This window comes from Acinonyx jubatus, chromosome A2 (genome assembly GCF_027475565.1).
Source record: "Acinonyx jubatus isolate Ajub_Pintada_27869175 chromosome A2, VMU_Ajub_asm_v1.0, whole genome shotgun sequence".
NCBI lineage: Eukaryota > Metazoa > Chordata > Mammalia > Carnivora > Felidae > Acinonyx > Acinonyx jubatus.
Window position 1 is genome coordinate 15,607,918 of NC_069383.1, and position 12,944 is coordinate 15,620,861.

At 39.8% G+C, this 12,944-nt stretch overlaps 1 protein-coding gene across 3 annotated transcripts in view; it reads left to right on the forward strand.

The window, feature by feature from the left end:
- SVOPL (SVOP like) overlaps positions 1-12,944 on the forward strand; it is a 71,654-nt gene that overhangs the window by 45,221 nt on the left and 13,489 nt on the right. For 2 of the 3 annotated variants that reach the window (XM_053218032.1, XM_053218034.1), the window contains 4 exons: positions 178-289; positions 1,017-1,098; positions 6,835-6,918; positions 9,160-9,249. In XM_053218032.1, coding sequence (XP_053074007.1) covers positions 178-289; positions 1,017-1,098; positions 6,835-6,918; positions 9,160-9,249 — 368 coding nt within the window. The remainder of the gene's footprint in view (positions 1-177; positions 290-1,016; positions 1,099-6,834; positions 6,919-9,159; positions 9,250-12,944) is intronic. The other variant, XM_053218033.1, reaches the window with a different exon arrangement.

Genomic DNA, 12,944 nt, shown 5'->3' on the forward strand with positions numbered 1-12,944 from the left:
CATATTGAAGGGGAATCCTGAGTTTGATGATCATGTTACTGGGTTTTGGCTGGAACACACATGAGGTTTGGATGAAGTTGCCTCTTTCTTAAATGACAGTGAGGAATCCTTGCCAATGTTGGTAAATGTATCTTGCTTTCAAGATTTCAGAAGTTGTTATTGTCATTTGCTTTCTAGTGAATCCTTTCAATATCCTGGGCATTAATTTCCTGGGAAGACGGCTGAGTCTTTCTATCACCATGGGATGTACAGCCTTATTCTTCCTTCTTCTCAACATTTGCACATCAAGGTATTTTCTCTCTGGTTGCTTCAGAACAATCTAGTTTTGTGCAGTGGCTTTAAGTTGGAGTTTCTTGATCTATAGTGTTCATTGGGGGAAAGAACCTTTCATGAGCAGATTAGTGAATAGGCTGCTGGTCTTACTGGAATGGCCTTTCTGTTCCATGCCACCCCCACTTCCCTCTTCCACAGACCCAGCCCTCTATCAGCTATTCCAGAGTATAGGTGCTAGTGCTGGTGCAATCATTGCACCCACCAGGATACTTAGGATCTTTATGCAAAGCTTCCTGGAATCTCAGGACTGTAATTGTTTACCAAATTTCCCAGACCATTATTAAGATAGTTCAGGGAAACAGGTAATATACCTGTGGCATAAAAATTTATTTCACTATTAATTTGCAATCCTTAAATGTCCTCAATTATAGTATGTATCGTTCTGCGAACTGCATTGGTTTTGGAGGGTGGTGGCAGAAGATGTGCTAATCTGGGATTGGGGGGCAAGCTGGAATTTCCCCCTTTGGGGAGGGGGGGGACAGGAAGTTGGGTTAAAGGTTGGAGTCAGGCATTTACTTGAGGACCCCACAATCAGGCCAGTTGAGAAGCAGCACCTCCTGGGACTTGGTTATCTGTAGGCGTGTGTTAACACCTGTAATGCTCAGTTATGTAATGTGAGCACTTGTCAGGGCCATGGAAGGCCCTCCATCCTTTCCTAACTTCTCTGGCATCTTGTTTCCTAGTGCTGGCCTGATTGGCTTCCTGTTCATGCTGAGGGCTTTGGTGGCAGCCAACTTCAACACCATCTATATTTACACTGCTGAGGTCAGTTGTTGGGAGGGGCTTGGGTACACCAAGGCATGCAAGGTGAGCTACTGAGGGTCTCTGTCCACAGACAATGCATCCTAGCTTCTTTTGACTTTGAATGATTTTCTAAAAATACCTCCTAAAAATGATACCAGGAGGTTTATTTGATAGCTTCCTCTACTCCATAAAGTCTAGTGCAAGCCAGTCTCTAAGAAGAAATTTAAGACCTGCCTTTCTTGTGACACATGTAAAAAACAACTTATTGTCCTAGCACTATGCTATTTTTCATCCATCTGTTACTTGCAACAGGTAGCTTAAGTTTGAATAAAATAGAAATAGCTTAAATTTGAATATGATATTCTTTATGAATTTATTAAATTAATACATCTATTTTATGCAAGGTACTACCTAAAGAAGCTTGAGAATTTCCTCATAAACACCCATACTGAAAAGCTAGTATTCCTAGAAATAAACGATATTTGAACAGGAAATTCAACCATATTTTAACTGGTGTTGTCCTTCATTGAGCTAGAGAAAATTGCACTACAGGAACTGGTAAAGCTGTGCTCATTTTCTTTTCTGTCTTTCCAAGTTTTTATTTAAATTCCAGTTAGTTAACATACAGTGTAAAAATAGTTTCAGGTATATAATATAGTGATTCAACACCTCAATACATCACCCATTGTTCATCCCAACAAGTGCATTCCTTAATCCCTATCATCTATTTCACCCATTCCCCCCCCCCCACACACCTCCCATCTGTAACCATCAGTTTGTTCTCTGTAGTTAAGAGTCTATTTTTTGGTTTGCCTCTCTCTCTTTTCTCATTGGCTCTGTTAAATTCTACGTAAGAGTGAAATCATATAGAATTTGTTTTCCTGATGGAGTTATTTCACTTAAGCATAATACTCTGTAGCTCCATCCATGTTGTTGCAAATGACAAGATTTCAGTCTTTTCTATGGCTGAGTATTATCCCATTGTGTGTGTGTGTGTGTGTGTGTGTATATATATATATATATATATATATATATATATATATATATATACACACACCATATCTTCTTTATCTCCTTCAGTCAGTGGACATTTGGGTTTTTTCCATAACTTGGCTACTGTTGATAGCACTTTTATAAACATTGGGATGCATGTGCCCCTTTAAATCAATATTTTTGTATTCTCTGAATAAGTACCTAGTAGTGCAATTGCTGGATCATAGGGAAGTTCTATTTTTAACTTTTTGAGGAACTTCCATATTGTTTTCTACAGTGGCTACATCAGTTTGCTGGGTTTTGGCTTCATTTCTTGTTCTTTTTCTAGTTCCTTTAGGTGTAAGTTTAGGTTGTTTGAGATTTTTCTTGCTTTCTGATGTAGCCCTGTATTGCTATACACTTCTCTCCAACGACCACTTTACTGCATCCCAAAGACTTTGGACCATTGTGTTTTTATATTCATTTGGTGTCATGTATTTTTGTGTTTTCTTTGATTTCCTTGTGGACCCATTCATTCTTTAGTAGCATGTTGTTTAATTTCTGTGTATTTATGGTGTTTCCAAATTTCTTCCTCCAGTTTCATGGTGTTGTGATCATAAAATTTGCATGTTAGGATCTCAGTCTTTTTGTATTGTTGAGGCCTGATTTGTGACCAGTATGTGATCTCTTCTGGAGAATGATCCGTGTGCACTTGAAAAGAATGTGTATTGTGCTGCTCTAGGATGAAATATTTTGAATCTGGTCCAGTATGTCATTCAAAGCCATTGTTTCCTTGTTGATTTTCTGCTTAGGTGATCTGTCCGTTCATGTAAGTGTGGTGTTGAAGTCTGCTACTATTATTGTGTTATTATCAACGCGCTCCTTGATATTTGTTATTGTTTTATATATTTGGGTGCTTCCACTTTTGTGGGCAGAAATATTTACAACTGTTAGATCTTCTTGTTGGATTGTCCCCTTTTTTTATGATATAGTACCCTTCATCTCTTGTTATAGTCTTTGGTTTAAAATCTAGTTAGTGTGAAATAAATATTGCTACTCCATCTTTCTTTTGATATCCATTTGTATGATAAATGTTTACCCCTCACTTTGAATCTGCAGGTATCTTGAGGTCTAAAATGAGTCTCTTATAGGAGGTTTATAGATGGGTCTAGTTTTTTTTTTTTTTTTTTTTTTTATCCATTCTGACACCATATGTATTTTTTTTAAGTTTATTTGTTTTTGAGGGAGACCAAGACAGTATGAGTAGGGAAGGGTCAGAGAGAGAGGAGACAGAGAATCCCAGGCAGGCTGTGTGCTGCCAGCACAGAGTCTGGCTTGGGGCCTGAACTCAAGAAACCATGAGATCATGACCTGATCCAAAACCAAGAGTCAGAAGCTTAACCAACTGAGCCACCTAGGCACCACTGACACCCTGTGTCTTTTGATTAGAGTCTTTAGTCCATTTACATTCAGCGGAATTGTTGATATGCATTTAGTGCCATTTTATTACTTGTATTAAGGTTGTTTCTGGGGTTTTCTCTGTTCTTGTCTTGTCTTTGTCACTTTTGGTCTCTCCTTTTCACTCAAATAGTCCCCTTTAATATTTCTTTCAGGGCTGGTTTAGTGGTCACAAAGTCCTTTAGTTTTTGTTTGTCTGGGAAACTCTTTATCTCTTTTTCTATTCTGAATGATAGCCTTGCTGGATAGTGTAGTCTTGGCAGCAAATTTTTCCATTCAGCACTTTGAATATATCATGCTACTCCCTTCTGGCTTGCCAGGTTTCTATGGAGAGATCTGCAGCTAGCTTTATGGGTCTTTCATTGTAAGTTAGGAACTTCTTTTGTCTTGCTGCTTTTTAAGATTTTTTCTTTAACACTCTATTTTGCAAATTTAACTGCAATATGTCTTGGTATTGGCCTGCTTTTGTTGATTTTTTTTCACATCTGACAGATACATAGTGTGTTTTATTGAAAGAAACTAAAACCTCAAAATGTTCTCTGAAACAAATTGGTTAATCAGTCCCCACCTTTTTGCTTCTTCATGATCAGGAATCCTGCTGTTAATAAAGCTTCTATCTTCTTATGATTGCCTTCATGTTCCTTTTCATCAGGTTTTTTCCTTTCCTGTCTAAACAAAGAATGAATGTGTATATAGTCTTGATGGGAGAGAGTCAAAGTCAGGATTTTGTCCCATGGCCAAGAGAAAGCTCCAAGATATTGTCTCCACGGTCGTATGTCATCTAAAATCATGGACATGTAATAATAAAAATGATGATATTGTTGGCTAACATTTATTAAAGTCCTATTATAGGTGGTAAATTAATGTGCCTCTTTCTTTCTTTTTAGCCTTAGTTATCCCTTTACTTACTAATGCACCTAAGAAATGTTTACTGAATCACCTTAGATAGATGTTTGATTAGATTCTTCATTTATTGATACCTTCTCCCCATATGTTGGGGGTACAGCAGTGAACATAAAATATCCCTATTCTCAAAAAACTTAGATTCTAGTGGGGTGGGGGACAGACAATACGCAAATCTACTTGTCAGGTAATAAGTGCCGTAAGGAAAAAAAAACAAAAAGAGGGAAAAAACAATAGTGATAGAAGCAGAGTAGGAAGCATTATTTAAAAAGTTTATAAGGGTGGTCAGATAGAGGAGAATTACAAATTTTTGTTTTGACGTTTTGGAATTGTTAAAGTTTCCTTTAGCAATTCCAGAATTTGGACTCTAACTTGTTAAAGCTCTCTTGACATGCATTTGCACAGCTTCAGAGATGTACCTGGAGAAGGCAAATAATCTAAAGAAGCATGAGCATATGACCCTAGAAGTTACTTTGCCCTTAACTTGTAAAACAACATTTGTAGCCAGTCTAATGTCAATCAGCAAAGGTTGACAGATGATTCATCCGTGTTCGTACCATTGTTTGTCCCTGTTATTGTTTTTCTCCTCACATTTTATTTATGTATTTATGTATTTATTTATTTATTTATTATTTTAAAAATTTATAGCCAAGTTAGCATATGATGCAACAATGATTTCAGGAATAGATTCCTTAATGCCCCTTACCCATTTGGCCCATCCCCCCTCTTACAACCCCTCCAGCAACCCTCTGTTCTCTATCTTTAAGAATCGCTTATGTTTTGTCCTTCTCCCTGTTTTTATATTATTTTTGTTTCCCTTCCCGTATGTTCATCTGTTCTGTCTCTTAAAGTCCTCATATGAGTGAAGACATATGATATTTGTCTTTCTCTGACTAATTTCACTTAGCATAATACCCTCCGGTTCCATCCATGTAGTTGCAAATGGCAAGATTTCATTCTTTTTGATTGCCGAGTAATACTCCATTGTATATATATACCACATCTTCTTTATCCATTCATCCATGGCTGGACATTTGGGCTCTTTTCATACTTTGGCTATTGTTGATAGTACTGCTATAAACATGGGGGTGCATGTGTCCCTTCAAAACAGCACACCTGTATCCCGTGGATAAATGCCTACTAGTGCAATTGCTGGGCCGTAGGGTATTTTTTAAATTTTTTGAGGAACCTCTATACTGTTTTCCAGAGTGGCTGCATCATTTTGCATTCCCACCAGCAGTGTAAAAGAGATCCTCTTTCTCTACATCCTTGCCAACATCTGTTGTTGCCTGAGTTGTTAATGTTATCCATTCTGACAGGTATGAGGTGACATCTCATTGTGGTTTTGATTAGTGTTTCCCTGATGATGAGTGACGTTGAGCATTTTTTCATGTGTCAGTTGGTCATCTGGATGTCTTCTTTGGAGAAGTGCCTAGTCATGTCTTTTGTCCATTTCTTCACTGGATTATTTGTTTTTTGGGTGTTGAGTTTGATAAGTTCTTTATAGATTTTGGACTAACTCTTTATCTGATATGCCGTTTGCAAATATCTTCTCCCATTCTGTCAGTTGCCTTTTAGTTTTACTGATTGTTTCCTTTGCTGTGCAGAAGCTTTTTATCACTATGAGATCCCAATAGTTCATTTTTGCTTTTGTTTCCCTTGCCTCGGGAGATGTGTTGAGTAAGAAGTTGCTGCAATGTGTTTGTTGATTTTGACAGGAGTTCTCTGTGCCTCCTGGGTCTGGATGTCTTTTTCCTTCCTCAGGTGAGGGAAGTTTTCAGCTATTTCCTCAAATAAATTTTCAGTCTCTTGTTCTCTCTTCTTCTGGGACACCTATACTAGGAATGTTATTATGTGTGATAGAGTCACTGAGTTCACTAAGTCTATTCTTGTGTTTCATAATTCTTCTTTCTGTCCATTTTGTTCAACTTCATTGTTTTCAATTTTTTCTTCTGTGTCACTTACTCCTTCCTCTGCTCTTTCCATCCTTGAGTTCTTACATCCAGTCAGTTCCCAGTATCAATTATGGCATTTTTCATCTCTGATTCTTCTTTAATTCTTGTATCTCTGTGGTAATGGCCTCCCTTAAGTCTTCCATTCTTTTCTCAAGCCCAGTGACTATCCTTAGAATCATTGCTAAATTCTTCATCAGGCATGTTACCTATATCTGTTTCACTTAGATATCTGGCCATGACCTTATCTTATTGTTTCATTTGGGATAAATTCCTCCATCTTGGCATTTTTGTCCAAATCTCTGCCTTCCTCTGTGCATTAGAAAGGCCTGTTATCCTTCCTGTTGTTCAGAGTAATGGCTTTATGAAGAAGAGGTCATATGGTGTCCAGGCCTGGTGCTTCAGTAAGTGAGTGACTCTGGTGTTTGTTGTGTGCACTCTGCTGTTGTCTTTTGGTTGCTCTGTCCCTCAGGCCAGTCATCTGGAGAGGCTCTGCTTGCCTGGAGAGGCTCTGCTTGCCTGCTATGGGCAGTGTTTGGACCTTTGCCAGAATGTGGTGAGTTTAACTAGCTGTGCTCTGGTCTGCTTGTTAAATGAGACCTGATGCTGCTTCACTAGAACTGAAGCCTTGAAAAACATCCCTGGTGTGGATGGGGATTTGTGCTAGTCTTCTGGGGAGGACCCTGCCACCCTAGGACTGAGGTACACTTACCCAAGGAGGGCAGTACAGGCAGAGTGCAGGGGGAAGCTATGTTCATTTTCATCTCAGGAAATGCAAAAGTCTGTTTGTTCAGATTATAGATATGGCATGTCAAAACCATTAAAGCCACAGTGAAGAATACTCTTTTCTCCCCATACAGATAAAAATAGGAAACTGGCGTATTTGACATGAGTAATACAGTGTGTTTCTAAAGTTATATTTGAAATATTCAACTTAATGTATTTTGGGGCAAATTGATTTAAAAGGTCATTTCTGAGTAATCTTTGTGATACTTGTTGTCTAAAAAAATCAAAGGTATATACCTGAAGATGATTATCTTCTATTATCCCACCCAGAATTGTCAAAACATGTAAAAAAGACTTTATTTTCATTGCTCTGATATTGTCACCATGTATCTGAATCCATTATTTTTAGTTATTTTCAGCCTCATTTTCCAGAAAAAGAAAAAAGCTTCCAAAAAAGGCACTCAACTCCTAGACCTTCTCTTACAAAAACGGTGGTTTCAGCTAGGCCAGAAAGCTTCTTGATTTTGTATTTGACAGATGCTACTTAACAAAATGTGACTGAGGAAAGGGGCTATGTGCTTTGCTTTAGTGAATGAAATAAAAACTACTGGTATTGTATAGCTTTGAGAGAAAATTCTCAAGTTTTGAAAAACCATTCTTAGATTAAGTATTCTCCCTATAATGTGTTAAATACCATTTGCTTACTTTTGCCAGTTCCTATAAGAATTTGGAATTAATAAAGTCCAGATTAATGAACTTTTATTATAAATGTAATAAAGTTGCATCAAAAAAGTAGATTATGCCATAAGATTCTTTTTTTCTTTTAAGTATGTTCCACGCCAAACATGGGGCTTGAACTCAGATCCCTGAGATTAAGAGTTGTGTGCTCTACTCATTGAGCCAGCTGGGGGCCCCAGGACATAAAATTCTGCAACAAGAATGTGATGAATGGTATAGCATGTACCTGGCACACTGGTCAAGTCTTTTCACTGTATCTGTATTAAAGGTTTCACTGAATCATTATTTGGGGAGGATTTTCTTTCCCTTCAGTAGAACCACTTTATTTTTTATTTATTTATTAAAACAATTTTTTTTTAATGTTTGACAGAGAGATAGAGCACGAGTGGGGGAGGGGCAGAGAGAGAGGGAGACACAGAATCCGAAACAGGCTCCAGGCTCTGAGCTGTCAGCACAGAGCCTGACGCAGGGCTCAAACTCACCGCGAGATCATGACCTGAGTCGAAATCGGATGCTCAACGGACTGAGTCACCCAGGCACCCCATTTATTTATTTTTTAAATGTTTATTTGAGAGAGAGGGGGAGTGCAAGCAGGGAAGGGACAGAGAGAGAGCGAAACACAGAATCCGAAGCAGGCTCCAGGCTCTGAGCTGTCAGCACAGAGCCTGATGTGGGGCTCGAACTCACAGACCGCGAGATCATGACCTGAGTGAAGTTGGACATTTAACTGACTGAGCCACCCCAGCACCCCATTAGTAGAACCACTTTATACATTTATAGTTTTAAAATGGAAACCTTCTTTTTGATTCCAAAGCTTACCTTTTTGAAATTATACTTGGAATATTCAATTAAACATATTTTGGAATTTGGTCATTTAAAGGATAATTGCTAAGTGTTTATCGTTTCTCTAATATTTAAGAATGCAAAGTTGTATGCCTGAGAACACACATGTCCTGTATCTCATATCCTATATATCTATATAGAATATCTGGTATTTGAGGGGCATCTGGGTGGCTCAGTCAGTTAAGTGTCCAACTCTTTAATTTTGGCTCAGGTCATGATCTCACCATTGTGAGATCAAGCCCCACGATGGGTTCCATACTGAGTGTGGAGTCTCCTTAAGATTCTCTCTCCCTCTCTCTCTGCCTCTCCTTTGCTCATGAGCACATGCTTTCTCTCAAAACAAAACAAAACAAAAACCAAAAAAAGAAAGAAAAGAAAAAAAAAGTCTTGTATTTGATATATACCAAAGCTTGGCAAGGGGAGGAAGGGAAGGGGACTTGGGAAGGAAAAAGTCCAAGCTAACTGATGCTTCTTATGCTCCTCTCTCCAGGTCTATCCCACAACGATGCGCGCTTTGGGGATGGGGACCAGCGGCTCCCTGTGTCGCATTGGTGCAATGGTGGCACCATTTATATCCCAGGTACAGTCCAGGAGTTTTTGTAGGGGGGGTGGGGGAAGAAGTCTAAAGTAGATGGGGAAAGATGCATTCTACGTCCTTTCAAGTTAAGGGTTTAATCAGGGATTTCTGTTTACTTAATGATTTTTCTTGAGTTGCTGTTTTCCCATTGTTTGGTGAATATGGGTTAGGGAGAGAGGCTAAGTAAAAGCTTCCAGGCTTGTAGCTGGTCAATAAACTGTATTTGATCTCATGCAGGGTTTGAATTTTGTGGGGCATTGTTGTGGGAAGATAGAAAAGAAATGGAGGATGCGAGGAGCTTGAGCAGTTGAATGACAGTTGGTTTGAGCCCTGACCCTATTCTGGGGCACAACTGAAAAACAGACTATAGAAGTGCCCAGAGGCATTTGTGGGCAGCATAAGTCTAGTGCTAGGGCAAACCTAGTGCAGACTGGGATAAAAATCCAAAGGTGGCCTGGAATCATGGATGGACACTTGTTTGAGGAAGGATATAGGCAGATATGGTGCTACACATGGTAATGTTTCTTCAGAGGGCTAAACAGCTGGCTCATCTGCACTGGTCCTTCTCTTTTGGCCACAGAAATGGAAATCCACCCAAGCTGACTGCAGCAAAAAGACAGGAGTGAGGCTAGGCCCTGGGAGAGTCTGATCCAGGCAGCGGTGGTAACAGGGACTCAGGCCCTCTCCTCCTCATGTCCGTCTGGGCCCATAGTCACTCCTTTGCCTTTCTGAGCATTCAGGATTTACCCCACTCTCCCTGAAGACCAGTACTATGCTTGCCTGTGTACAAGGCCATCCCATGAATCTCAAACGTAGACCCTTAGATCCAGCCACCAGAAGACACTGATGCACTTTCTCTGCATCCGTAGAAAGGGACTGTCAGTAGTCATGTCTGGTCAGATGTTCATGCTTGAGCTAAATCAGTTGTGACCAGGAGTCAAGGTTACCTACAAATGCAGCTGGGGGAAATGCAGTTTTCAAAGAAAGGAGGTTGTTGCGGGCTGAGCATTCTGTCTCATGTATTTGCTATAAAATTGTTTGTGTGTTTTTAGCTATTTGGGGAGTGCTTTTTCCACTCATCTTAAGGAAAAATGAGGGCAGCTTTTGTCTAGTGATTTTCAAAGTTCTGTTATACTGACGACTTCACAATTTTCAGAAAAGAACATAGTGGTGAAACACAGAAGTAAATTATTAATCCTGTTTCTGGATGATCAGGCCAAGGTATAGTTTATTTTCCAAGCCTTCATTAGAAATTGAGTCTGTTTTTCAACCACTTGAAAGAGGTTTTCTGGGTATTTGTGGGTATTTACCCTAGAGACCACATGGCTTTTAGTGGTTTTGTGGACCAGGAAAGATTGCCTACTGGGACTGAGTCTTCTGGGGCCATAAGGCTCTGGTCTGCTTAGCGTCCTGCAGCCAGAGGGTCACAGCTTTTTATAGTTAAGTCACTCATCTCTATATCTGCCCCCCTCATTTGTAAAATAAAGATCAATGATAGCACCTACCACATAGATTTGTTCTGAGCATCAAATGAGATTAACACATGGAAAGCACTATGACACATAGTAAATAATTAATGCTACCTAATAGTAACAATGATCACTAATAAGGCCAAAATGCCAAATATTCAAACAAATGTTTCTCAATCACAAAAATACTTTTAAGTCCGGTATTTCAATCACGATACAATTGGAATGTTTTGCTTTCTTAACAGATCTGGAATGGGAAGTTAGAATCCACTCCTAGGATATGTGCCTGCATTTGGGGTGGGGTGAGCTGCTTCCAGTGAGGTCTTCGTGTCGCTCTAATGAGCTCATAATCTGTCAGCCTTCCCTTGGACGTGGTTCTCAAACTTCACTGTGTGTCAGAATTACGGTAACTCGGTAACAAGAAGATTGCTAGATTCCGGCCAGAGATAGATGCTGGTCTGTGGGACCACTACAGTAGTTGTAACAAGTCCCCAGAGCAAAGCTGATGGGATTGGTCTGTGGACCGCCTGCTGAGAAGCACGGCCATCAACCGGGAAAATACCATCCAGGAGACAAGCTTTACTTGCACTTAATTCTTCTTCCCCCTTCCCTTTTCACTCCCCTCACTCTTGCCTCCTCCTCTTCCTCCTCCTGTTGCTCCTCACTTAGGAACCTCTTGTAATGACCCACTCAACAAGCTGACTCCAAAATAATTGTCTGCAAATTCTAGAAACAGTTTGGCAGCTGGCAAAAAAAAAAAAAAGACTCAACTAGCTACCATCTATATCTGACAGAATTGAGACTTATTTTATTCCAACTCAACACCCCATCACCAGTTACTACACACTTGGCTCTGTGCCTGGCATCGTTCTAGTTTTATTTATTTGTAGCAGTAAATAAGTCAGACAAGTTTCCAGTGGTGGGGCTGGAGCTGGCCTGCCCTGGCTTGTGAAAGTGAACTGTTAAGTTTTCAGGAAATTTTACAAGCGTTGTGGTCACGGAGGACCTTGAAATTACCCTTGGTGGTAGTGTAGTATGGAAATTAGCATATGGTAGCTGTGGGACTTTTCCAGGGAAAGCCTACTGTTAACGCTTGGCAGAACACCCACCCCAAGATTCTTGCTCTCGAGAGGCTTCCTTTCAAGTTGGGAATTTACAAATATGAAATAATTATGATAATTTCAGATGATATAAGTGCTGTGGAGGTAATTTGATAATCGAAGGGGTGGCAGGCAAAACCTCTCGGGGAAGGTGACAATGGAGTTGAAACCTGGAATATGAGAAGTTGACAACTTACAAAGAGAAATAGCATTTCAAGTAGGATGCCTGGTGGTGCAAGGGCCTGGAGATGCAGCCGAGACTGGGGTGTTCCAGGAACAGAAAATAGCTGTGCTGAATTAAGGGGAGAGATGTGCAGGGAGAGAAAGTGCCTGACAGGCATATTGAGGAGTTGGGATTTTTTTCTGAGGAGTAGTGGGAAATAATTGAAGGGTTTTAAGCAGGGAGGTGACATGATGAATTTTGCGTTAGGTTGAGTTGAGTTGATTTTTGTGTATGATTTAAGATAGTGGTCTAGGGGCACTTGCTTGGGATCCTGTCTCTCCCTGTTTCTCTGCCCCTCCCCTGTTCACCCAGGTGTTCTCTCTCTGAAAATAAATAAATAAACATTAAAGATTTTGGCTTAGGTATCAGGGTAACGCTGGCCTTGTAAAATGAGTTTGGAAGTGTTCCCTCTTATATGTTTTGAAGGAACTTGAGAAGGATTGGTACTGATTCTTTAAATGTTTGCAGAATTCACCAGTGTAGCCAATGGTCTTGGACTTGGGTTTGTTGGGAATTTTTTGATTACTGATTTAATCTCCTTGCTAGTAATTTACCTGTTCAGATTTTCTATTTTTTTTTTAAGGTTTATTTATTTATATTCAGAAAGAGAGAGCATGAGCAGGAGAGGGGCAGAGAGAGGATCCCAAGCAGGCTCCATGTTGTCAGCACAGAGACCAATATGAGACTTGAGCTCATGAACCGTGACATCATGACCTCAGCTGAAATGAAGAGTTAGGTGCTTAACTGACTGAGCCACCCAGGCACACCCACATTTTCTATTTCTTCATGATTCAGTCTTAGTAGATGGTATATTTCTGGGAATTTGTCCATTTCTTCTAAGTTGTCCAATTTGTTGATATAATTGTTCATAATAGTCTGTTATGATCCTTTGTATTTCTGTGGCAT